Source organism: Amphibalanus amphitrite, unplaced genomic scaffold (assembly GCF_019059575.1).
Source record: "Amphibalanus amphitrite isolate SeventyFive unplaced genomic scaffold, NRLGWU_Aamphi_draft 000246F_arrow, whole genome shotgun sequence".
NCBI classification, from domain to species: Eukaryota; Metazoa; Arthropoda; class Thecostraca; order Balanomorpha; family Balanidae; genus Amphibalanus; species Amphibalanus amphitrite.
The window spans coordinates 8,543-33,340 of record NW_024881741.1 but is presented as its reverse complement, the minus strand read 5'-3'; the positions used below and the strand labels follow the sequence as shown (position 1 = coordinate 33,340).

Below are 24,798 nucleotides of genomic sequence, written 5' to 3'. Positions count from 1 at the left end.
CACACCATCGACACATGCTATCCCCATTGGTGCAGGTGGCGCCGCGAGCGGACAGGTAAGGACACACCATCGACACATGCTATCCCCATTGGTGCAGGTGGCGCCGCGAGCGGACAGGTAAGGACACACCATCGACACATGCTATCCCCACTGCTGCAGGTGGCGCCGCGAGCGGACAGGTAAGGACACACCATCGACACATGCTATCCCCATTGGTGCAGGTGGCGCGTGGCGGCGATCGAAGCCGGCGCCGGCGCGCCCCCGACCCGGTCGGCGCCGGCCGACACCGGGCACCAGTTGCTCCGTCGGCACCGACTTGTTGCGCGCTCCGCCGGGCCCACGCCGTGGTCGGCACGCGCGCCCCAGTCGGCGGCGGACGCGTCCCATTCGACGGAGCGGGCCGCGCGGCCGGGACTGTGCCGCCATGTTCAAACTGGGAGGCACTCGCACCGATGGCAACCCCATCAAAAACCTGTACGAGATGGGGAAGCAGGTGGCCACCGGAGGCCCAGAGGGCGCCTGGAGAGTCTACGAGGGCCACCGCAAAAACGACGGCAAGGTGGGTCCTGACGCTCGGGCGGGGAGGCGGCGTGGGCAACTAGCTATTCACGCAGCAGGTATTAGCCGTTTTCACGACGGCCATCTGGTACACATTTGGTGCGCATTTGGTGCAGATTAGGTGCATATTTGGTCAAATTAGGTTTAGTGTATCTCTTAGTAGCTATACGCTTGGGTTGCACTAATTGCTTATATGCCTGCTTTGTCATATTATTAGAGAGTATCATCGATTAACCCTAGAACGCCTAGGGGGGGGGGGGGTGTATCAACCCCCCCCCCTGAGGTTTTTTCGAAGTGCACGCTAAACGGCTTGTCGTAGCGGGCTGAAATTTTCAATACCCTCTGGGGCAACCTTTGCGCATCTTTGCCGAAAAAAAAATTGATCGGGTCATGTCAGGTCACGGAGTTATCACGTCATAAGAGGTACAGCCTCCGGCCGACAGTTACCAAACGTGTGCGCCGAATCCCTAGGTTTTCTGCCGGTGATACCCACATTGTTTGATGGATCATGATGAAACTTCCCATGCATGTTGGGGCAAGCATTGGCTATCGTGTGGTGCAAGAAAATTGACCGGGTCAGGTCAGGTCACGGAGCTATGACGTCACAAGAGGAACAGCGTCCGGTACTATTTTTGAAAAGCGCCCGAACCACTATTTTGCTAATTCTTGTCACCTCAATGGGAATATGCAGCAATATTAGCTTCTATAGGGAGCAAATGGACCTCCCAAATCCAAAAATACAATCAGATTTCAAAAATTTAAATTTTGATTTTTCGAATTTCTGCCGCCGACTGTGACCTTGCCGACTTCCGGCGCTCCCAACGCGCCATTTTTAGAGCTAGGGAAACGAAATACATACCAAACGATAGAGAATTGATCAAGAAACACGATAGTGAAGGTTTCAAGTCGATATCTCCCACCGTTTTGCCGCAATCGCCGCGGAAAGTTGAAAAAGTTTGATTTTTTCGGAAAATTTGACCTTTGACCGGTCATAAGTAGGTCAAATGTTGACCTAGGATCAAAAAATATACCACCAATCGCGAGATCTCGTTGAGAGCAATCCGTTGGTTTTTTCCGCTAAGCTCTACGACCTTCCGTTTCGAAACGCCAGGGGGGGGTCGTAACAACCCCCCCCCCTGGTCGTTCGTGTTATGAGAAATGGCCTGGTCGTGCGAGGGTTAAAACACTGAAATAAATTCATAAAATGAAGATATTTGCTGTAAAAGAGAGTAGGTGCAGATTTGGTCAAATTAGGTGCATTCGCCGAATAGCCCGTCGTGAAAACGGCACTATGTACTGATAAGCAGTACCGACTGGTGTAGGAGAAAGGGGAGAACCGTGTCTGCTTGCGTTCAATGTTCATCGGACTAGAGACGGAGGATATTCGACTACTCATACTCGGTGGTATGTTCATCCCGCGTACATCTTGTACGCGGGATGAAACACTGAATTCATGTATGTTCATACAGGTGTGACTACCGGTGTCAACGGCTTCTATAGCCGTGGTTTCTAAAATTCGTGGAGTGTAAAAGAAAGTTGCGCTGAAGTTCTGCAGGGAGAGGAAACGTTTCAACGTCGCCCGGCATTGTTTCAAATATAGGACTTTGCAACAAGCAGAACTGCGTGTGGAATGCAAAAACCCGAAGATCAGCGTTCTCAGTAAACAACATTGCAACATTATTTAGTGGTAAAAACAGGCGGACTTTTCTTACAAAAGAAGAGAGGTCAGGAAAATTGGTATGCTGCCGAGGCTAAGCACGACCTGTCCTAAGCTTTGAACTCTCATTATATCAATGAATCAAGTTATCTCAGACCGAAAAAGGCTGTCTCAGGTAAACTCTCTGATGGCGACATCCGTGGCGCGATCCGTTTACTCGCTTCCAGTGACGTCATTGTCCAGGACTCCGATGAAGCCGTTAAAAGTCTGACGGCCAAACATCCACCCAGTCCACCCGACTTGTCTTTTCCACCACGCCCAGACGGGTCTACACCACCTATACCGGCAACTGAGGCGGATGTATCGGCAGCCATTGCCTCTTTCAACACGGGCTCTGGCGCGGGATTGGACGGGCTGAGACCCGCACATCTGAAGGACATGACCGGGCGATCAGCTGGAGAGGCCGGTCTGCGCCTCACCACAGCGCTGACTGGGCTGGTGAACGCTGCCCTCAGCGGGGAGCTACCTCAAGTGGCACTCTCTGCCTTCTATGGAGCCTCCTTGATTGCCCTGCGCAAGCCCAGTGGTGGCATCAGGCCGATTGCTGTTGGCTCGGTCTACAGACGACTGGCGTCGAGGACAGGTCTTCGGCCCCTGAGTGCCCAACTGGGTCAGGATCTGCGCCCTGTCCAGCTTGGTTACGGCACACCAGGGGGCTGCGAAGCTGCGGTCCACGCATCGCGACAGTTCTACCAGCACATGACAGAAAACAGCGTCATGGTGAAGGTAGACATGGCCAATGCGTTCAACACGGTGCGTCGTGACCACTTCCTTCGTGTGGTGCGTGAGCACGCTCCTGCTCTCTACCCGCTTCTCTGGCAAGCGTATGCTCAGCCAACCCCGCTGTACTACGGCACTACTGAAATCACTTCAACGACCGGTGTGCAACAAGGTGATCCATGCGGACCTGCTGTATTCTCCCTTGCAATCCACGAAGTTGTATCTGATGTCACATCTTGCTTCAACTGCTGGTACCTGGATGACGGCACTATCGGCGGGCATGTGGACAGTGTTTGTGAAGACTTGAAACGGCTTATCCCTGCCATGGCTGCTATCGGTCTCGTCCTCAATCATGCTAAGTGCGAGATCATCGTGCCTCGTGAAGCCACAGCCGAGCAAATAAGCTGTTTCACAGACAAACTACACAGCGTCATCCCGGGAGCCGCAGTCCTAAAAGACTATGAGCTTACGACACTTGGAGCACCACTGACAGAGGCCGCCGCTGAGCTGACTGTAAATGCCAAGAAGGAGGAGTTAGAGCGCATGCTGGAGCGGCTTCAAATCCTGGACTCTCATTTGGCCTTTTTCCTTTTGTGCAACAGCCTGTGGCTACCAAAGCTGCAATATCTGCTGAGGGCCAGTCCCCTATACCGCCAGCGAGAGATTCTGCAGCCCCTAGACGACCTTCCTCACCGCTATCGCCAATGTGACCCTTGGGGAAGAAAGCTGGAAGCAAGCCGTGTTACCGATACGATATGGCGGACTTGGCCTTCGTAGAACACTGGACGTGGCTTTGCCAAGCTACGTGGCGTCTTTGCATTCTTGCTATCAGTTGCTAGTGTCCATGCTGCCCACGAATCTGAGAATCAGCGTAGAGCGCGAGTGCACATCAGCTGTTGAAGACTGGCTGGCTGCAACTGGTGGTAACTCGAAAGTTCCTGACGAGGACGCCAAAGGACAGCAGCGTGCATGGGACACGGTGATCGCGGAGCGCCTCCAAGATGCCCTACTCGGGAATGCAAACCAGTTTTCTCGGGCCAGATTGCTGAGCGCCGGCACACCTGAAAGTGGTGCTTGGCTGCATGCGATACCATCGGGAAATCTAGGCACTCTGCTCGACAACGACACACTGCGTGTTTCAATCGCGTTGAGGATTGGAGCGGATGTGTGTAGTTCTCATCAATGCAAATGCGGTGCAATCGCAGACAACAAGGGATATCACGCTCTCACGTGCCGTCTCAGTGCAGGCCGATTACCCAGACACACTGCACTGAATGACGTCATACGGCGTGCCCTTCTGTCAGCTGGAGCCCCGTCCATCATGGAACCCACCGGAGTTGACAGGGGAGACGGCAAAAGACCGGACGGCATGACGGTCTTCCCGTATTCGAAAGGAGCCAGCCTGGTGTGGGACGCTACTTGTGTAAATACATATGCCGAATCCCACATCTCCTCCACTGCCGCATCTGCCGGAGCCGCCGCCCAAGACGCCGAGCAAAGGAAGTGCAGAAAATACATGAGCCTCTCGGACCGTTTTCTATTTGAGCCGGTAGCATTTGAAACTGGAGGAAGCTGCGGTCCCTCGACGAGGTCATTCGTCAAACAGCTCGGAGCAAGGCTCACCAACGTCTCAGGCGACCGCAGGGAGACTGCTTGGCTCTGGCAACGGCTTTCAATGGCCGTCGTACGAGGAAACGCCGTTTCAGTGCTCTCCACAGCTACCGGTCTGTCTGTAAAACGGCATCACGAGGAGCTGGGTGGTACAGCCCACTTTGCTGCTCACCAGCCAAGGCAGTGGCCGCCGCGGTCTCAAACGAAGCCGCCCGCTGACCGCCAGCTGCTGCAGCCGTGCAGCGAGAAGGCGGAGACTGCCGGAGACCCGTGTCCTTCGCCTCCAAAGTCCGCCAACAGCCTCATCTCAGCTCGCCTGGCGAGATATAGACAGATTTATGAGGAAATGAGGGCGGATTTTGCTGCACAAGACCTTCCACGGAGCCGCGACCCTCTGGACGATCCAGACCTGGCACCGTACCTCGTGCGCAGCGTAGATCGGTGTTAGGGTGCATCGTGTTATTTTAGAGTGTATGTATCGTGTAAATGTATCTATGTAGTGTGAATGGAGTATTAAAATATATCTTTTGCAGCTGGCAAAAAAAAGTTATCTCAGATGCTTCTAACTTCTAAGTTCTAGACTAGTCCTAGACCTGTCGTTGAAATTCGACGCAGGCCTTTGTTAAACCATTAGTCTAAAGCTGTTGTAAAAGAGTGCACAGTAAATCGTAAGTCACGATTTCAGAAAGGCAATTGCTGGATCTACTCAACTTCTACAAAATAAATGAAAAAAGACATAGGGATTGCTGGTTTAGCTGGATGTTGAAGCATATCATTTTAAGTGAGCCCGCATTATAGGACGTACTATTTAAGTGCACTATTTAAGTGAACCATTCTGTAGGCAGTAACCAGATTAGGTATCCGATTCTCTCCGCCTGAGTGAATAGCCAGGATCACGGAAAATAAGCCGGATCAGCTAACAAAGTGAGACTCTATTCCTGACCGTACTGAAAGAGTGTGAACGCGTTCTCACGTCATTGTATTTATCCCAGTAAAAATGTTATATATTTATTCCAAAACAGCTCAACTAATAGAATCTGGATTGAATCTAATCAGCCGAGCACCTTCATTGAAAGGTGTCAGAGTCCAGCACACATCCCTCCCGAGTATCTGTGTCAGAGTCCAGCACACATCCCTCCCGAGTATCCGTGTCAGAGTCCAGCGCACATCCCTCCCGAGTATCCGTGTCAGAGTCCAGCGCACATCCCTCCCGAGTATCCGTGTCAGAGTCCAGCGCACATCCCTCCCGAGTATCCGTGTCAGAGTCCAGCACACATCCCTCCCGAGTATCCGTTTCCGTCGTTGTCGCTCCCGCAGCCCTCCGCGCGCCGTTTGCCGCTGCCGCTGCCGTCACCCATCCATCGCCGGCCTGTGCCGCTGATCCATAACCTTGTCAGCTGGGCGGCGCGGCCGTCTGTTTCACGCTCCACAACGCCGCCGGCGCCCCGAGGGAAATCGGCGGCGCCCAGCCGCCTCCCGGCTCGTATCTCGTGAGTTCTCACTGCTGGCGCACGGCACGGCGCGTCCGGCCGGCCCAGCGGCGCACCACCGCGCCGGCCGCGCCGGCCGCCGGGGCCGGCCAGATGACCGCCCTTATGGCCGGTCATCCGAGCCGAGTCGTATTATTTGGGATGGCCGCCCGCCATGTGAGGGCATGTGCTCCGAGTGTGACCGCAGAGAGGTCAGGGCAGGTCGTGCGCTGCCTCGTGCTGTTCGGAAGACGTGCATCCAGAGTCGGTTGATGTGTGATGGTCCTGGCGCTGCTAATGCAGGTAGACATGATAATGACAAGCTTTTTTTTAATATATTGTGCCGGGCGCCGGCCCTGCCTGATTTAACCCTCGCCCATGTAGGGGGGGGGGGGTTGGTTGGTGCAACCCCCCCCCGAGGTTTTTCTTAGCTACACGCCGAACCGTTTCAGATAGCCTGCTCAAATTTTCATTTGGGGCATCCTTTGCGCAACTTTTGGTAAAAAAAATTGTCAATGTCATGTCAGGTCACGGAGTTATGACGTCATAAAGGGAACAACCTCCGGCCAGATTTACGCTAAATTGGAGATTGCTTCACATTGGTATATGTAAATGCCGACTGACCTGACACACTGATGGATTGTTTTAGAATCACAGCTGGCTGATTTGACATTGGCACAATGTCCGTTGACATTTTGAAGGTTACTAAAGGTCAAGGTCAGGTCAGTGACCTCGGTTGACCTGTAATGACTTCTTGCACTTGTATGCCTTTTCGGGGTATTTTGATGCCCTGAATTCGAATTTGCTATCCATTTCAGGCATCGTCGGTTGTTTCTTGTAGTTCATTTTGGGTCAGGGTCAGGTCAGTGACGTCACACGCCTGACGTGACCCAATGCACAAATGACCTTGCAGACTTCCGATGCTCCCAACGCATCATTTTTAGAGGTATGACATCGAAATATACACCAAATGATAGAGAATTGATCAAGGATCACGATAGTGAAGGTTTCAAGTCGATATCTCTTACCGTTTTGCCGCAATCGGCGCGGAAATCTGAAAAAGTTAGATTTTTCCGAAAATTTGACCTTTGACCGGTCATAAGTAGGTCAAATGTTGACCTAGGACCAAAAAATATACCACCAATCGCGAGATCTCGTTGAGAGCAATCCGTTGGTCTTTTTCGCTAAGCTCTAAGACGCTCCGTTTTCAAACGCCAGGGGGGTCGCACCAACCCCCCCCTCCCCCTGCATGGGCGAAGGTGGCAAAACACCGTTTACGGGCGAGGGTTAAGCCTCGCCCCTATCCGGTGTTTTGCCAGCCACCAACGTACAGGGAGAGGGCCGATGGGTCCATTGGACCCCCCGGCTCCCACCCCCCACCAACACCGATCGGCTCTTGACCAAGCTAGAACTTCGTGGAGGAAAAACACTAGCGTAATGCCCGTGACGAGAGGAAGCCGACTTTACCTAATTTTAAGGTACTAGGTCATTGATTGACCTTCCAGGTCAGGTCAATGGCCAAAAAGGCGGTAAATCGGGATCTAATAGCACTTTACAAATTGAGGTTGTGATGTACGTTTGTCAGGGTCCTGATTTCGATTTGGCACATGTTTTTATGAAAAATGATTCATGCTTTCGGAGCTAGGTTGGGTCAGTTCAGGTCAACCAGAAGGCGTCCCTCCGCCTTTTCGTAGTAGGTGCAAACCTCTGCGGACAGCTTCGTAATATGCTGCATAGGCATCAAAACTGCTTTTGTGATCTTGCGGAACTAAGCGGAATGTTATAGGTACCCGAGTTGGTATAAGTGAAACAATAACCAAACATTTGTTACGATTTCCTCCGGGATGTGGAATAATTTTCATGCTGACTACATCAATTTGAATTTTGTCTGATCTAACCTGTCTTTTCCTTTTATAAATCTATCTTTCTTTGACTCACTCTACCGGCAGCCCTTTCCAAAGCTCAGTGTCCATTGTCTGCAAACGACGCCACGATCAAAGGGGCCTTCACAGATCACCAAACAAAGCTACCCGCTGTCGTTCCGAGCACCAGCGATCACCACCACTGCGGCACCGATGACATCCAATAAATAACCTAATGGGACGGCCGGGGCCAACTCTGTGCCTGGTCACCCCCATTTGCCGGTCAGTCGGCGTCCCAACCTGTGGAGGCAGAGCGCCTTGGCCTTCTGTCGGTGCCCATCCGCTGTCTGCGTGGCCGTAACACAATCAGACAGCGCCGCGGAGCGGCTGGACAACGGCCATCGACCGTGCACGACCACTGACGGGCCGCGGACCGCGCCGTGCGCGAGACATCGGACGGCGTGCGTGCACCCATGACTCAACGGCTGACGGCTGCAGGTCGGTCACAGCCACGGAACAGCTCTGGGCTCTGGATGTTTTGTATTTCATAAATAGGCAAAAGGTGGACATTCATATTATACCATGTTGATCGATCCAATAGTGCTAGATTGGTTTCATTTAACTATAACATTTTATAATACAACTACTTTCGAGAAAAATGCGATCCTATACTGCTATGTAGTGCTTACATACGTCCTCTTTCACTCTCGATTCCGGATAATTTTGCCCAATGCCGACCACGCGCACTGTGTAGGTAAGTGCTCTTGCATTTCGGCAGGGCATTGACCCCAGTCGGAGCTTGGCACCCCTGTTGTTGACCCAAGGAATAAAGAACAAGGGCGCGTCGATCAATCATTTCTTTCCGACATTTTTGCCTGCGCGCTCTGTCAGTAATTGCACTCGTGAGTCAGTAAATGGTGCTAAAAGGTCTGTTTGCCGCGATGGACGTCTAAGTCAGCCTAGCCTTGGTGACAGCTAGGCTGATATTGTAAAGGACGGAGGCTATGCTAGGCCCTTACAATCAAACGTAGGTGTGAAGCATGCTTACTGTTAATGTTTCTGAACGATGATGATTTTTACGCGTAAATGTGGATTGTTTACATCAATCGGTGGTGTGAGCTGAATCACGGACAAGGTTGGAGATGTGTTATTTCTGGCTGAGACACCCTATTTGTGGAACATGAGAACAGCTACGTGATCTGCCTATCATATCACTCCTAGGTTTGAAATTGCTAGGGTTAATATTTATTGAAGGTGCTCATTTCCATGTAATGTTATCATATGAAGAATACGCTACGCAAATTCATTTACGCCTGCCCGATATATAAGACTCAAAATTATGTCCTTGATCAAAGACCACTTTTAGTTGAGCGTAAGCACCTCTGTAACAATATCTTATGAAGTCAGCTAGAAGGTACTATGCCGTTGTTCCGGCCGTACCTACTTCTGACACTGAACATCAATCTCATCTCTTTTACGTCTGCATATTTCATGTGCCAACGGCGACGGTCGCGAACGTTAACCAGAATCACGCGTCTGCCTAACTGCGCCGTCTTCTGGGGCACGCGCAAATGAAATCCGCAAGCGTGGCCCATCGCGCCCTCAGTGGATCGCTGTGAATGACTGAAACATTGCCAGCAAAGCTTTTCAAACTATATTAGATGGCAGGCGATTCATAGCCGCCTGTCCTGTGTCCGGAACGGTAACAGATATTGATGCGGCCACAAAGGTGCTGACTGCATGGGCACTGGGCAAATTACCATCAGCTCGTTTATCTGCTAGCTCAGTGGAACTACTATAGTTAATACTAGAGTGACCTGCGTGCTCCGCAACGCGAAAAGGGGTATTTTCGATTGACGGGTGTTTGGTTGTTCCTGTGTCGGTTTGGTTATCTATCCATTTCGGTCGATTGCTTTTTGATGGCTAAATGATTTGGTTTGGAAAGAATATCCATCGCATCGAGGTGCCCGTGTCTGATAAGCATGCTTTTTACTTCAAAACCTGTCAAATGTGTTTTATAATTTAGGTGCGTAGTTTTATGGCAAATGAAAGGCGTAGATAATTTTCGCTAAAAATGGTTTTGCAGAGGTTTGAAACATTTATATTTTTAAGAGTACTGTTGCTTGTCATGCAAACGTGATGATTGGATCTTGAAGAAAATTGAATGCTCTTTCTAGTGATAGCATTTTCAATTGTCAAACGTATCAGGTTAAGCAGCAAAATCCGTGTAATTATTTAGTAGCACATTTTGGACAAATACCATTTAATTCAGCGATTTTTTCCACATTGTTTTTGATCAATTAGCTTTTCACAATTTTTCCATGAGAGACGGTACATTTTTATTGCTAATAGGCGCTGTTTCAACTCATTCCGTCTGACGATCACCTGAAATTAATATAAATTCCAAAATCCGTCCAAAACGTCCATTTTTCAAAAGAAAGTGTCCTCCCCGGTGCACGTGGCGCGTGCCAACCCCTGCACCGCACGCCATTCGATAGCCCGTTCGATTCTCTACACGATGCTGTTTTCCCCGTACCGGTCGGGCTCACGGTTACCGAGATATTGCACCGGGACCGGACCCGTGTCGGGCAAATTTGGCTGTTTTCGCCCGTTTTTGCCAGCCGATTAATGCATGTGAAGTCTATGACGCGAATTTGCACTTTTTGGGCACGCGCCACGCGCTCGCTATCGATCCGATCGAGCTGAGACCCATCAAAGGCACGTTGTCCATCCTTGTTCTATGAGTTGCGCAAACTTCAGCGCGGTAGGTGCAACGGTGTGAGCTGTAACCCGCGCTACGTAGCACCATGTCGCGACCTTCGTAATAGACAGAAACTACGTCACCACAAATAGTAATATAGACAAGCGGCTGCGCCACTTGCTTCGCGGCGTAGCCAGAAAATGCGGCAGCAGCCAATTTGCTTTCGAATGGTATTTGATTTAAATTGATCTGTCGTCTGGAAGCAGAAATATGGACGGTTACCACGGTTAGGTTACCACGTCACATTGGATCGGCCTGGGCCATACTTCTACTACTTCTACCCATACCACTACTCCTACCACTACCCCTACCCCTACCGCTACCCCTAACACTACCCCTAACACTACCCCTACCACTACCCCTACCACTACCCCTACCACTACTCCTACCACTACCCCTAACACTACCCCTACCACTACCCCTACCACTACCCCTACCCCTACCCCTACCCCTACCACTACCACTACCCCCTACTACTACCCCTACCACTACCACTACCCCTGCTACTACCCCTACCACTACTAATACCCCCACCACTACCCCTACCACTACCCCTACCACCACCCCTACCAATACTACTACCACTACCACTACCACTACACCTACACCTACCACTACCACTGGGTCATGTGAGGTCACAGACTATCAGATTAACTGATTAACTAAAAAAGAGTTCCTAACCCTTCTCCTACTCGTGTCATTCCATTATTCTTAATCGTATTTGGTTGAAATGGCGCCTAGTGACAAATGTGGCGCATTGCGACAAAAGTGGTGCATTTATTCCTGTCGTTTTGCCATGCATCCTTCCACCGAATTGCACATTTATCGGACCATATTTGACAAAGTTGTGCGATTTGAGGCAAAAATAGCGCATGTGGAAAAATGTGGCGCACTGCGGCAAACGCGGTGCATTCGGTTAAAGGGACACTCCCACCTTAACATTAGTTTTGAGTTGAGATAGCCAAATTGGTGGCCATGGCCTGCAAATACCGGTTTGGGCACTCACAACATCGACAAATGCTTTAATTCGGAGATATGGAATTTCAAACTTGCAGTTTTCGGATTCTAAGGGGCTAGTGCATTGGTATGCCCCCTTAGAATTTGTGACGTCAGCGGAGATCTAACGATTTTTAAATCTTTTACTAAAACGTTTGGTAGCACGCGGTGGTATATGCTGCTTTGCGCGCAACAAATGCCGCACTTTCAAATAAAGTCGCTAGGAACAGCGGAGATCCCAAAAAGTAAACAAAAGTAAAAGTCTAATATCTTGAAAACCGGTGAATATTTTTCGATGAAATTTGGTAGATATTCGTTTTCGCTCTTTCTGAACCGAGCGACATCACTTTCGTGCCAATTCATTAACTTTTTTGAAGGTGGGAGGGTCCCTTTAAGCGCATTGAAAATGAAAACTGTCTTTATTTACCGAAAATCAACACCTTCATTCGCCTCTGTTTATCAAAATGAATAACGTGGCCAATCTGCAAATGAGAGGCACCCGCCGCCGATCGTCATGCATTTTATTGTCAAAGGCGTTGAACCCGGCTGCCGATGCCTTGAAGCCGGCTTTGGAACCGAGCAAATTTGGAGAAAATGCACCTTTTTCCAGGGCGTGCCACGTGCGAACCATCCACCCCCCGAGACTCGAACCTCGTCACTGCACGTGCGCGTGACGTCATCAACACGCTGCGAAAATTTCAGCCCAGTCGACCGCACCGTTTGACCTGTGCACGACGTCAAAGCACACCTCTGCACGGTGCAAACAGACAGAAACACATACCTACAGACAGAGTTTCATTTCACAAATAGTATAGTAGACAAGCGGCTGCGCCACTTGCTTCGCGGCGTAGCCATAAAATACGGCAGCAGCCAATTTGCTTTCGAATGGTGTTTGATTTAAACTAAACGGTCGTCTGGAAGCAGAGATATGGACGGAAACGTGCAGAAGAAAATTTTGAACATAAGAACTATTCTGAGGTCTTAGTTGTATGACATTTGGGTCATACGGAGTCAAGTCAGGTCAAGGTGGTCATCCCTGGTCACACTGGGTGAGGCCAGGTCACCTTCGGTCAGGCCAGGTCGTATAGGTCACCTCGTCACATTGGATCGGCCTGGACCACACTTCTACTACCACTACCCCTACCACTACACCTACTACTACCCCTACCACTACCCTACCACTACCCCTACCCCTACCCCTACCACTAACCCTACTACTACCCCTACTACTACCCCTACCACTACCCCTACTACTACCCCTACCACTACCCCTACTACTACACCTACCACTACCCCTACCACTACCCCTACCACTACCCCTACCCCTATCCCTACCCCTACCTCTACCACTACCACTACCACTACCACTACCCCTACTACTACCCCTACTACTACCCCTACCACTACTACTACCCCTACTACTACCCCTACCACTACTAATACCCCTACCACTACCCCTACCACTACCCCTACCACTACCACTACCCCTACCACTACCCCTACCAATGCTACTACCATTACCACACCACTACCACTACCACTACCACTACCACTACCACTGGGGCATGTGAGGTCACAGACTATCAGATTAACTGATAAACTAAAAAAAAGTTCCTAACCCTTCTCCTACTCGCGTCATTCCATTATTCTTAATCGTATTTGGTTGAACTGGCGCCTTGTGACAAATGTGGCGCATTGCGACAAAGCTGGTGCATTTGTACTTGTCGTTTTGTCATGCATCCTTCCACCGAATTGCACGTTTATCGGACCATATTTGACAAAGTTGTGCGATTTGCGGCAAAAATAGCGCATGTGGACAAATGTGGCGCACTGCGGCAAACGCGGCGCATTTGTGTAAGCGCATTGAAAACTGTCTTTATTTACCAAAAATCAACACCTTCATTCGCCTCTGTTTAGCAAAATAAATAAGCTGCCAATCTGCAAATGAGAGGCACCCGCCGCCGATCGTCATGCATTTTAGTTGCAAAATCCATTGAACCCGGCTGCCGATGCCTTGAAGACTGAGCAAATTTGAGAGGAAATACGCACTTTTCCAGGGCGTGCCACGTGCGAACCATCCACCCCCCGAGATTCGAAACACGACACTGCACGTTCCCGTGACGTCATCAACACCCTGCGAAAATTTCAGCCCCATCGACCGCACCGTTTGACCTGTGCACGGCGTCAAAGCACCCCTCTGCACGGTGCAAACAGACAGAAACACATACCTACAGACAGAGTTTCATTTCACAAATAGTATAGTAGATTTTTTAAAGCCATTTCAGCTCTCTTATCTGAATATCAATCGACAAATTTAGAAGGCATTAAACTTTGGAATGATATTTTAGCGAGGAGAAGTTCGCTATTTTTGCAATATCTTCTAAAAATAGATATTGTAAGTACAACAAACGTTTAGTAGCTACATGTACTTTTTATGCACTTACCTTGCCTGGATATGGAGAAAAGATGTGCACAATGCACATTGGCGTGCGACCACGAAGAGTGATCAAGGTCAGATGCATGTGCACTGCGCTGTGTCTTTCTCGAGCCCAGCCAAATCTATTTAATGAAATGTTTTCTTTCAAATTTGCATCAGTTGGCTTGAGGGCGAAATTTTCCACTATTGCCTTCGGCCCTCTCCTGCATTGAGTGAGAAGTTGCTGTGAAACTCCTTTGAATTCCAGCTTCCACTTTGTACCAGCACATTTTCTCACCTGTCTTTGAGGAGCGCTTATTCCCTGCCATCGTCAGGTTTCCATCAAATAATAATTCTTGTCGACTCAAGTTTTTCATTAAAGTGCCTTCTTGCTGGCTGGCGAGAGGTGAATATGGTCCGGAGGCAAACAAATTGGCTCTTCACCCTGATGCTGGCAACCCTACAAAGGCGCCATAGTTCCACTAGCGCAACTTGTGAGAAACTTCCTCAGGGCGGCGCGGCGAGCAGAAGTTGTTAATGGTGACACGAAAATGGGGGCATAAATGCGCCTGAGCACTTTGCTAAGCACAAACACGAAGACGAAACAAGACAGGATGAGAGCCTTGTAGCAATATTCCCAAATAAAATAGCACGCTTTTGCTTTTGACATAGTCCGAAACAGTATTTGACTTGTCTTCTCTTGTGAAAGTAAACCAGAACAAATATAGTCAGTGTCATGTAATGAATAGCATAGTTTGGAGTGATGAATCCATTATGTAGCCATCTATTCCAAGTGCATATCTCAACTGTCTGGCGTACCCCGAGGAAAAAAAACGCTGCGACTGTCATCTCGCATTAACCCACACCTGTCTCCAGTAATTCATGTTCACGGGTATCTGCACAAAGCTCGGGTTGGACTGATGACGTCGGCGGCAGTTCGGCCCGTGGCTGGCTGCGGCTGACAGCAGGCCTGTCTCTGATGACCGACACAATCGGCTCTGACCGCCTGAACTGACCCGTCCACAGCTGCGCGGACCGGCCCCGCGGCAACAGAGGATTCGGCGGCATACTGAGCATCCCACGCGCTCACTGAATGGAATGGATCGTTAATGGGGAATGAGGTGTATCTAGTGGGGGGGGGGGGGGAAATAGGACGCTATCGGGAAAATCACCTGAACGAATGTCTATTATCTTGTGAGGAAAATAGCCGTTTTCACGACGGGCTATCCGGCGAATGCACCTAATCTGACAAAATCTGCACCTAATTTCTGTTACAGAAAATACCTTCGTATGGTGAATTTACAGTGTTTTAATCGATGATACTCTCTGACAATATGACAAAGCAGGCATATAATCAATTAGCGTAACCCTAGCTCATAGCTACTAAGAGATACACTGAACCTAATTTGACCAAATCTGCACCTAATCTGCACCAAATGTGCACTAAATGTGTACCAGATGGCCGTCGTGAAAACGGCTAGTATGTATGTGTGTTCATCTTTAAGTTTGTTTCTTACTTGCTTCTTTGCAATGACAAGTTACAGAGAAGTACATAGAAAGAAGTGCCAGTGGAAGTTTATTTCTAAACGGAAGTTTTGTAACAGAGCCTGCGGAACATGCTGGTTAGACCAAAGGACAGGCGGGAAAAAATTCAAAATACTGGGGTAGTCTACCAATATGAGTGTGAATGTAACAAGGTTTATATTGGGGAGACGTGTAGAAGTATAAGGGCTAGGGAAGCTGAACACAAGAGAGCGATACGGAACGACAACCACTCTGGCATTTCTAAGCACGTCATTGAAACCGGTCACTCCATCCTATGGGAAAATGTCAAAATTCTGGCGTATGAAACAGACTGGAGGAGACGTAAGATTAAAGAAGGGATATTCATAGAAAGAGCGAAGGGTAGAGTTTTAAATACGAAACCCGGTGTACCGCTGGCAAATGTGTACCGTGTGCTGAAGTAGTGAAAAAGTGCAGGGTGTCTCTATGCTGGGACCTGCGGAATTGTAATATGTATACTTGTATGCATGTTTGTTTCGCCGTTTTGACGATTTGCTTATGATGTTGAAGCGCATGTGATAGGCATGTGTCTTTTTATCGTTGCTGACGTCTGTGATATTACCTGATGTTTTCACTCTTCATCCAAGAAGCGAAGACTTAATTTAAGCATGTGACCACATAATTTTGGAAATTTGAATGTGTGCCACTTATACGTATCCGAACGATGTTTAATATCACGAAACGAACGACTAGGATGAATTGTTAATTTTGATTTGATTCTATGTGTGTCTAACTGTCTAGGCTGAGGAAGAAAGCCGCAGTGCTTTCGAAAGCTACCATAAATAAAAAGTACCTGGTGTTTCGAATATTCGTCCTAAACATGATTCCTTCCCAGGTGAATAACAATATTTATCATTAAACGGAAGTTTATTTCTAGCATGGTTCTACGTTTTCGTTGTTTCACTGAACTCTCTACGCCCCCAGCCAAGTCGCGTTCTGTTTACACTCGCCGTGAGTGGGGCCTGTAGCCGCGGCTGTCCGCGCCCCGGCGGTGCTGCGGCGCTCCTTTGTGCTCGCACCGTTCGACTGTGCGCCGAGTGGGGGTGATTCGCAGAGCTTTGACGGCGCCTTTTATCCCCACCGGCGAGTCTCGGGGTGCCGGCCGCTGATAGCTGCGCAGGCGGCTCTGTTTGTTCACCTCTCTGGACCGCCGCTCGCCGGTGAGGGTCGGCGGCGGGTCCGACGACCGTTCGTCGCACCGCCGGCCGGCGAGGGAAGAGCTACATAGTAGCGATGGACTTGAACTGCGCGGAGGGGTCTGAGAGCTCAGTCGGACGCCCGCAGGCTGGACTCGAACAATGCATACTAATGCTAGGAGATCTACGTGAAAAGGATCACAGTGAATACCTACAGGTGCTTGGTGTCCATACTCAATACAGGGACGAAAGTCGCATAACCAACATTCGTAACCCACACTATACATCACCTCGCCTGTTGTATTCCAAAGAGTGGTGCCCAGCTGAGCTCAGGTAAGGTCAGGCAGACGTTTTCGAGTCTGGACAGAGCTGAGCCGACGCTCGGTATATGGGACCTTGTCACGGTCCATACCCGCCCCTCAGCGGCTCAGCCGCCGCCAGCCGGTCGCTGTCGGTCTCCAGGGGTCTCCCGTGTGCTCTCCCGTGCTCTCCCGGCCTTTCCGACCGAGTTTCGAGTTGGTTACCTTCCATCCACCGCACGCCATTTGCTGTCCGTCGTGCTCCCAGCTAATTGAGTGTTTGGGTGAAGTTGTCTTCCGCTGCAGCGCGGAAATTCCAAATAGATTCCAATAACATTTATGATGCCACTGCCACAGGCAGCGCTGCTCTGAGTGCTCAGGGTGTTTACTGTTACCCCCCCCCCCCCACATTTTCAGATTCGCTATGTTGCTGACATGACGGCAATGCAACGTCTCCTTTTTATACCTTTGTTTTCAATTGTTGTTCAGGCTAAGTCATAACTACGGTTCCTGCTGCTCTTATAAATTATCATTATTAGGTAATTTCATTAACATGTTAAAATTATCACATATTTCTCTACGAATCAGGTATGATTTGCATGGTGTGAGCAAGCACGCGGGCTTGGAAGTGCTACGAACAAATTCTTTTTAGTACACATCAACAGCTTTTACCTTCTAATCCAATTTAATTATAGCTAGGTATTCGTCCACGCTACGAAAACACACTTGTCGGAGTTGGCAGGTATGTTCTCGTCAGGTTTCAAACAACACTCAACATTTCTCATCAGTACTCAAGTGCACAGGTACGTACAAAAAGTCTCTTGAAACGATTTTCTCTTACGGACACATCCTATAATTTCCGATTTCTCACAGCGTTCGCTGGTGGCTGGGCCCAATACCCCGCATTACGTCCGTCCAGCGTGTGTCAGGTTCCTCCAATATCCGATAGGCGATGTCCAGCGGCCGACGGCAGTGCTCTCACGTCCGGTCCCATTTCAGGAGGTGTCGATATTCGTGTTCGAGAAGAAGATTGCCGAGAAGGTGTACAAGCCCAAGCGGCGGGAGACGGTGACGGAGCTGCTGCGCGCCGGCGTCAAGCAGCTGGAGCGTCTGCGACACCCGCGGATCCTGCAGGTCAGCGGGACAGGGGGGACGAAATGGTGGGGACGGAGACCTGCAGGTCAGTCAGTGGGACGGGGGGGACGGAATAATGGGGACGGAGACCTGCAGGTCAGTGGACCTGTGGGGACGAAATGATGGGGACGGAGACCTGCAGGCATGCTAGTGGACCTGTGGGGATGAATAAGAGGGACGGAGACCTGCATGTCAGTCAATGTGTTTCACGATGGACGGAAACCTCTTGGGAAGATAGACAGGGCTGCACTATTAAGAAATGATGAATCATTGAATTGCACTAAAGCGGACCAGTACTCAGTAGGCCTATAGGTACCGACATTTTATGACAACCATGTCCGTACGTGCAAAAATAAACATATTTTTGCAAAAACATTATTTTGCACTGAAGTCAGTCCATGAACTTAGTGACATTTAAAACAAAAGGGATATTAATTTAAAACATCTACATATGTTTTAGTTCGGCAGCTTTTGTTAAAAAGAACCTCAGCCGTTGAATAAGCATGACTATACATTTTGAATCCCATCTGGCTCCTGAAAGGCTCTGCCAGCTTAATGTCGCCTTTGCACTTAAGGCTCTGGCTTAACCCGCGCCCCACTGGGGTCTGCCTATAACACGCCCTACTGGGGGGGGGGGGGCTATTCAAAGCCCCCCCCCCTCCTAACTCCGAAACTACTGGGCCGATCGTCAAAATTCAAACGGCGTCTGATAGCCCCGGAAAAACTGTCGAGCGAACCCTAATTTCATTGACCTCGAGGTCACCGATGACGTCACAGGTCAGGTCAAGGTAAAAATTATTAGCGTTTTGGCTTGTTCACGTTTTGGGCTCTGACCGCCGTCTTACAAGTCAGATAAGGCTCATTTTTGGTTCACACACTCGTGAATAGATGCTCTAGATACCCTGGGGGTACCAAACTTGTATTTTGATTTTCAGGTCAAGGTCAGGTCATCACAGGTCACGAACATATTTTATCATGCGTAGGTCACGTGACACATGTTTTATGGTCCATTTAGGCCAAAGATTTCCAATTTAATGTCGTCTGTGTCATTCGAGGTCATTTTGAGTCGAATTTAGCCTAGGTCAGGTCACTTTCAGGTCAAAAAAGGTCAAATATTGAAGTTATAATTTTTCAACAGAAAAGGTGTCTATTGGATGCAGTTTGAGCTCAGGAACACGATGGTGCTATTTATATTGGCGTACGATGTCAAATACGTGGCGAAAAATTGATTTGAAAAATTAATAATTGTGAATTTTTTGCAATAATGCGTATAACTTGGCCATTTTTGAAGATATTTAGCTAAATCTTGCTAGAGTTAGTCATAATAATGCGTTCTATCACATATATTCCGGTTTTTTTCGAAAAGTCAAAAACTTTTTGAAAAAAATGAAAAATGTAAATTTTGAATTTTATTATAGGTATAGAATTTTCGAAATTTTCAAAATTTAGAAAATCTGAGATAGCAGTTTGATAGCGCAGTCTATTCTGAGTCCTCTCATGCAAAGAAATTGGATCTAGCTTAAAAACTGAGCCCTTGGGAGCGATTGCCGTGGTTCGATGTTTTGCGTCGAAATCGGCCGAACATGACGTCACTCTGACGTCATTTCCGGCCGACCTATGGTAGCTACGAAGTTCAAATTTTGACACAAGGTGTCAAATTGATGCAGCCGAAGGTACTGAAAGTTTGGCGTCGATACGTCAAGCGGTTTGGAAGTTATTGCAGAAAAACGGGAGGGGGGCTATAAATAGCCCCCCCCCCCAGTGGGGCGCGGGTTAAGAGATACAAGTAGAGGCATTATGAATAAGTCAATAGAAAAGCGAAAAGTGAGAATCAGTTCAATGTAGTGGAAACATAAGTAGCTAAATTCATACATTCCATTGCATTGCTTCTTACGATAACATTTCGTTTTTTTTTTTAATGATAGGTGCTTGACCAGCTGGTTCGGCCTAAACATGAACAAATGCAATAAGATCGTGGTTCTTTGACGATATTTCAGTCGCCTTGAAAGGATATAGTTCTTTTTTAACATGGGGGTTTGAACTGGAATAGCAGTTTTGTAGCTTGAGCTGAGACTAGCACAAATCAGAAGTTTTTTTTCGGCCCAACGATCGCTCTAGGGCCTAGGGCGATCGTTGGGCCTAGGCCTAGGAGACCTATAGGAAAAGATATTCCATTTATCGTTCCGAAAAGAATGTCCTAAACGGAAAAGTGGTGTCCTAATGAATACAGATCATTTAGATCATTTTGATCATAAAGATCATTTTAAGCATAAGAAATCATAAATACATTGCAAAACAACTATTTCTGGAAAGTGAAATATTCCCTTTAAGGTGTTTTACCAAGAACGCACAAACCAGACGTGTTCTTCTTAAAAAATATGTGCTGATTACGATCCAAAGTCCCACTAGTGGCTCACAGTCCCACCATCTCACAGTCCCAACATCAGCTCACAGTCAAACTCACAATCCCACTAGCTCACCGTCCCACCAGCTTACAGTTCCACCAGCTCACAGTGACAGCAGCTCGCTGTCTCACCAACTCACAGTTCCACCAGCTCGCTGTCTCACCAGCTCACAATCCCACTTGCTCACCGTCCCACCAACTCACAGTTCCACCAGCTCGCTGTCTCACCAGCTCACAGTTCCACCAGCTCACTGTCTCAGCAGCTCACAGTTCTATCAGCTCGCTGTCTCACCAGCTCACAGTGACAGCAGCTCGCTGTCTCCCCGCCGTCCCGCCATTGATTCGGTCCGCTCCCCGCTCCGCTCCCCTCCCTCTCACACGGCACGGCGTTAGCGGGCGCCCTGTGCCCGCGGAGCTGATTAATTGCCGAGCGATACCGGACTGTCGCCGAGTGCCGCGTGCCGCCGCCGGGCTGACGGATGGAGTCCCAGACCCGACATTCAAGGAAGTAATACTGCGCCGACCGGCTAAATGAACGGCGTACCAGTTACTTTTGAATCAAGGAAGTGCTGGAATAAGTGAGGGATTTAAGATTAATTCCACGAAATTGTAGGGACTAATTCCTGCCAATCTGCAAGCCAGTGGGATTTCGAACCCAGTGGTTAACAGTTGGCTGGTCTGTTTTGATAACGAGTGTGCCGGGACGTGGCGATAATGAAACCGCCGAGAGCCGCAGAAACACAAACATAATCATCGATCATGCCGCGCGGGTACTGCAATAAGGGCCCTTGCCGAGCCACCTGAGCCGCCAGGGACGCTGCCGGGGAGCGGTGTAACACGCGCCGACCTCGCCGTGATATTGGTATAGTGTGTGGCTCCGGCGGCACGGCGCTCTTATCCCAGCTGACGGGCACTTGAGCCGCCCGGTGCCGCGGAAAATGGTTTGTGATGTGCATTCAGCAACCACCAACGGCTGTGGGAAGTACCATAAAACAAAGAAACAACTAAGAAAGAAAAAAAAAACAAAACAAAGAAACACAGTATCGACGAACAGCCCTCATTTCACTGCATGGTAGCTATTCCTTTTCTTGCAAAACCAATAATACCTCAAAAGCTTTGTTGTCAGGCGATCAGAAACCATAGCACGGAGACGCGCGATGCTTCACTTTCCGATTGGGTCTATCGTTAAACAGATTATGCGGCCAAACTGGGCGTATTTTTTTTTTTTTTATAAACGGAGGAGCCAAATCCTAAGCATGGAGCCTCGCGTATCTTGATGTTATAATTTCCCCGTGACCGATAATACACCTAGCCATAGATTTGTTTTGGTTTTAGAAAATACCAACCACGCAGTGAGACAGGCCTTGTGCCTCGAGGCGTCCCTTTTACAGCTTTTAGCCTCTGAGGCTAAACTGGTTACGCGGAGTTACATTTTAGTAGATATCAGCATACGCATAGGAGTTTTTTTTAAAGAGTAGTCTGATACAATTTTATGCGAGGCCCTAGCTATAATGAAGCTAACGTGAACTCCACCATCACATACTGTTCACCGTATTCCTTTTAAAACTTAAAAGTGATTTGGCACAAGCTTATAAATGAAGAACTACATGGAAATGACTCCTAATCGGTTTATCTGAATTCCCGATGACGTTTCAAGGATTATCGTGATGCTTTAAAGCTAGGAGCTTTGGCGCTCACTATGCGATTGGTGTTAACTGAATTTTAAATTTGGATGTGTCTAACTAAAAACTTGACTTCTTGCCGCTGTCGAAAAATCGTGTTAATCACGTCTCCATATTTCTTCTCCTGACTGGTGGAGCACCCTAACCAAATACATGTGTGTGTGTGTGTCTTTCCCTTTGTAGTCCGTCGTCTGTCCGCCGGTGGTGCAGAATAATCTCTTCGACTGTTGTCCGTCTGCCCTCAGGTGGTACAGTACTCTGTCCAACTGTTGTCCGTCTGCCCTCAGGTGGTGCAGTACTCTGTCCTACTGTCGTCCGTCTGCCCTCAGGTGGTGCAATACTCTGTCCTAATACTGGCGTCTGTCTGCCCCCAGGTGATACACCCGGTGGAAGAGTGCGCCGAGACGCTGTCGTTCGCCTCGGAGCCGGTTCTCGCCTGTCTGGCCAACGTCCTGACCGCGCCGCCAGCCGACGGCGAGAAGACTGACACTGACAAACAGGGCTTCTCCAGAGACTACACCTTCCTCGACGTAGAGCTCAAATACGGCATACTGCAGGTGAGCAGAGTACTGCAGCGTGGTGACACTTTTTGTGAATTTCCTTACAACACTCCTGACGGCGATGGCCAGCGGTTGGTGGAAGCAACCGCAGCCAGTTGAAGTTAGCTGAGTGGGACAGGCCGTGCCCGACTTTGATGGGCACGCTAAACTTTGGCATCTAAATACTTCCATTACCCGGAATTACGCGATCGGACGGTAGCGGTGCCAGTCTACGTAACAAGCTCTGCTTAGCGTGGGCTCCGACTGTCAATCCGTCCATTCAAACATTCGAGCTAAATTGATAAAAAAAAGCATTCCTTTCAGCCAGAAGGTACGTAGAAACCACGCCCGTGCTGCTAAAGATGGTGACTAATTGAGAACGCGTCTATATATCGCCAGACATAGCGCAATAGGTGCTGTCCTCCGACACGGTATTTGTTGTGTGGCACGTGCATTGTTGGCTTTGGCCTGTACCCATCGGCGGTGCGTCTGCTCCCCCGGGTGGTCTGCTTGCGTCAGCTACTTCCCCCTAACAAGGTGGCAACTGGCAATCATTTGTTGAACAGCGTGCTGACGCAACACTACATGAGGCGGATCTATCCCCGTTTGGGGCCTGCTAGTTAGCTGCGACTGGCAACACTTCGTCGCTTCTTGTTATATTTATTATTAGTCACTATCATCGTCATTTTGAAGAAAGCGGGATGAAATACAACTTTCCCTGACATATCTGCCTTTTGAAGCCGTGTTAAATCATTATGGTTCACGCACTTTGCGCTTGGAGCAAAAAATTGTAGGATTTGCTGTTGAAATCGTGGTTGAAACCTGCAAGGAAATGATGGGCATTGGGCATAAGGTCTCGGTCAGAATATGTTAGGCATTGATCGTGGATTTGAAACAATATGAAAGCCCTAGTTAGGTATCAATGGTTCTCAATGTCGCTTCGCATTTGCTACTGCGCTTAGGTACATTACACTCACATATAATTACTTCACATTATTTTATATCTGTCAAGTAAGGTTATGGTGTGTTGGTTCGCGGCGTTTCACCACCGTTCTGCGCAAATGGCGACATGAGTGAGCACTTGTTCCCAAAGCCAGCTCTCTCGTTTGGCTGTGCCCTTCTACTTTAACCGCACATCCGAACTTTGCCTCTATTTGTCACAGCAGCATCATAAATTATGTGTTCTCCTGCTGGAAGCCGACAGCCCACTTGCGGCGCCGCTCTTTCACGGCGGCCACCTCATTTGCTCTCGGTGCATCTATCGTCGTCGCCCTAAGTCGCCTGTCACGGCGGCTTTCCTCTGGGGGTGTCACCGTGTTCCAACTCAGCCGTCGGGCCGGGCGGAGAGCAGACGGGGATAACCGAGGAAACGAAACAGGCAGAACAGGGAGATAGAAATGCTGAATTGAAAGATCAAAGACCCAGCGGGAAAACCGGTCGAGGAAACAGGTGAGAAACCGGCGGCCTGCGCGCGGACGGCGAGCCACGGCGCGCCGCGGCGATCAATGGCGCGGTGCGCCGCGTTCCTCCAGTCACGGTTGCGCCACATAACGTCGCGGTGCGATGCAATAGGCGGCGGCTGGGACGGGCGAAAGACACTCGCTTCTGTTAGTATGGCGATATAACCATAACTGGAAAGACCGTTAGCCTCGCGGCGTTTAGTGATTCGCACCGCGGTGTGCATAGATTCAAAAACAGTCACTATTTTTTCCGTATTTAAAGTCGACGAGTTTAAATGCTCAGATATACAATATTATGAGCAAAGTTCTAGCTACGTTAATAAGAATTAAATTTGCCGATCATACAAAAAGAAGTACCTAAGACAAATATTGCTATTTTACCAGCCAACATTCCAAAATTTGTTTTGCAATGATGGCTATGAACTAGTTACCTGACGTAAGTAACTACATCCAGATAAGTAACTACATCCA

The 24,798-nt window shown here is 49.1% G+C and overlaps 1 protein-coding gene across 1 annotated transcript; it reads left to right on the top strand.

The window, feature by feature from the left end:
- Positions 1 to 308: 308 nt before the first annotated feature.
- LOC122386308 (SCY1-like protein 2) lies at positions 309 to 22,885 on the top strand (the record flags this gene model as incomplete). Its single annotated transcript, XM_043375381.1, has 3 exons — positions 309 to 559; positions 18,108 to 18,242; positions 22,703 to 22,885. Coding segments are annotated over exons 1-3 (453 nt in total), but the record flags the coding sequence as incomplete, so codon positions are not given.
- Between the last annotated feature and the right edge of the window lie 1,913 nt (positions 22,886 to 24,798).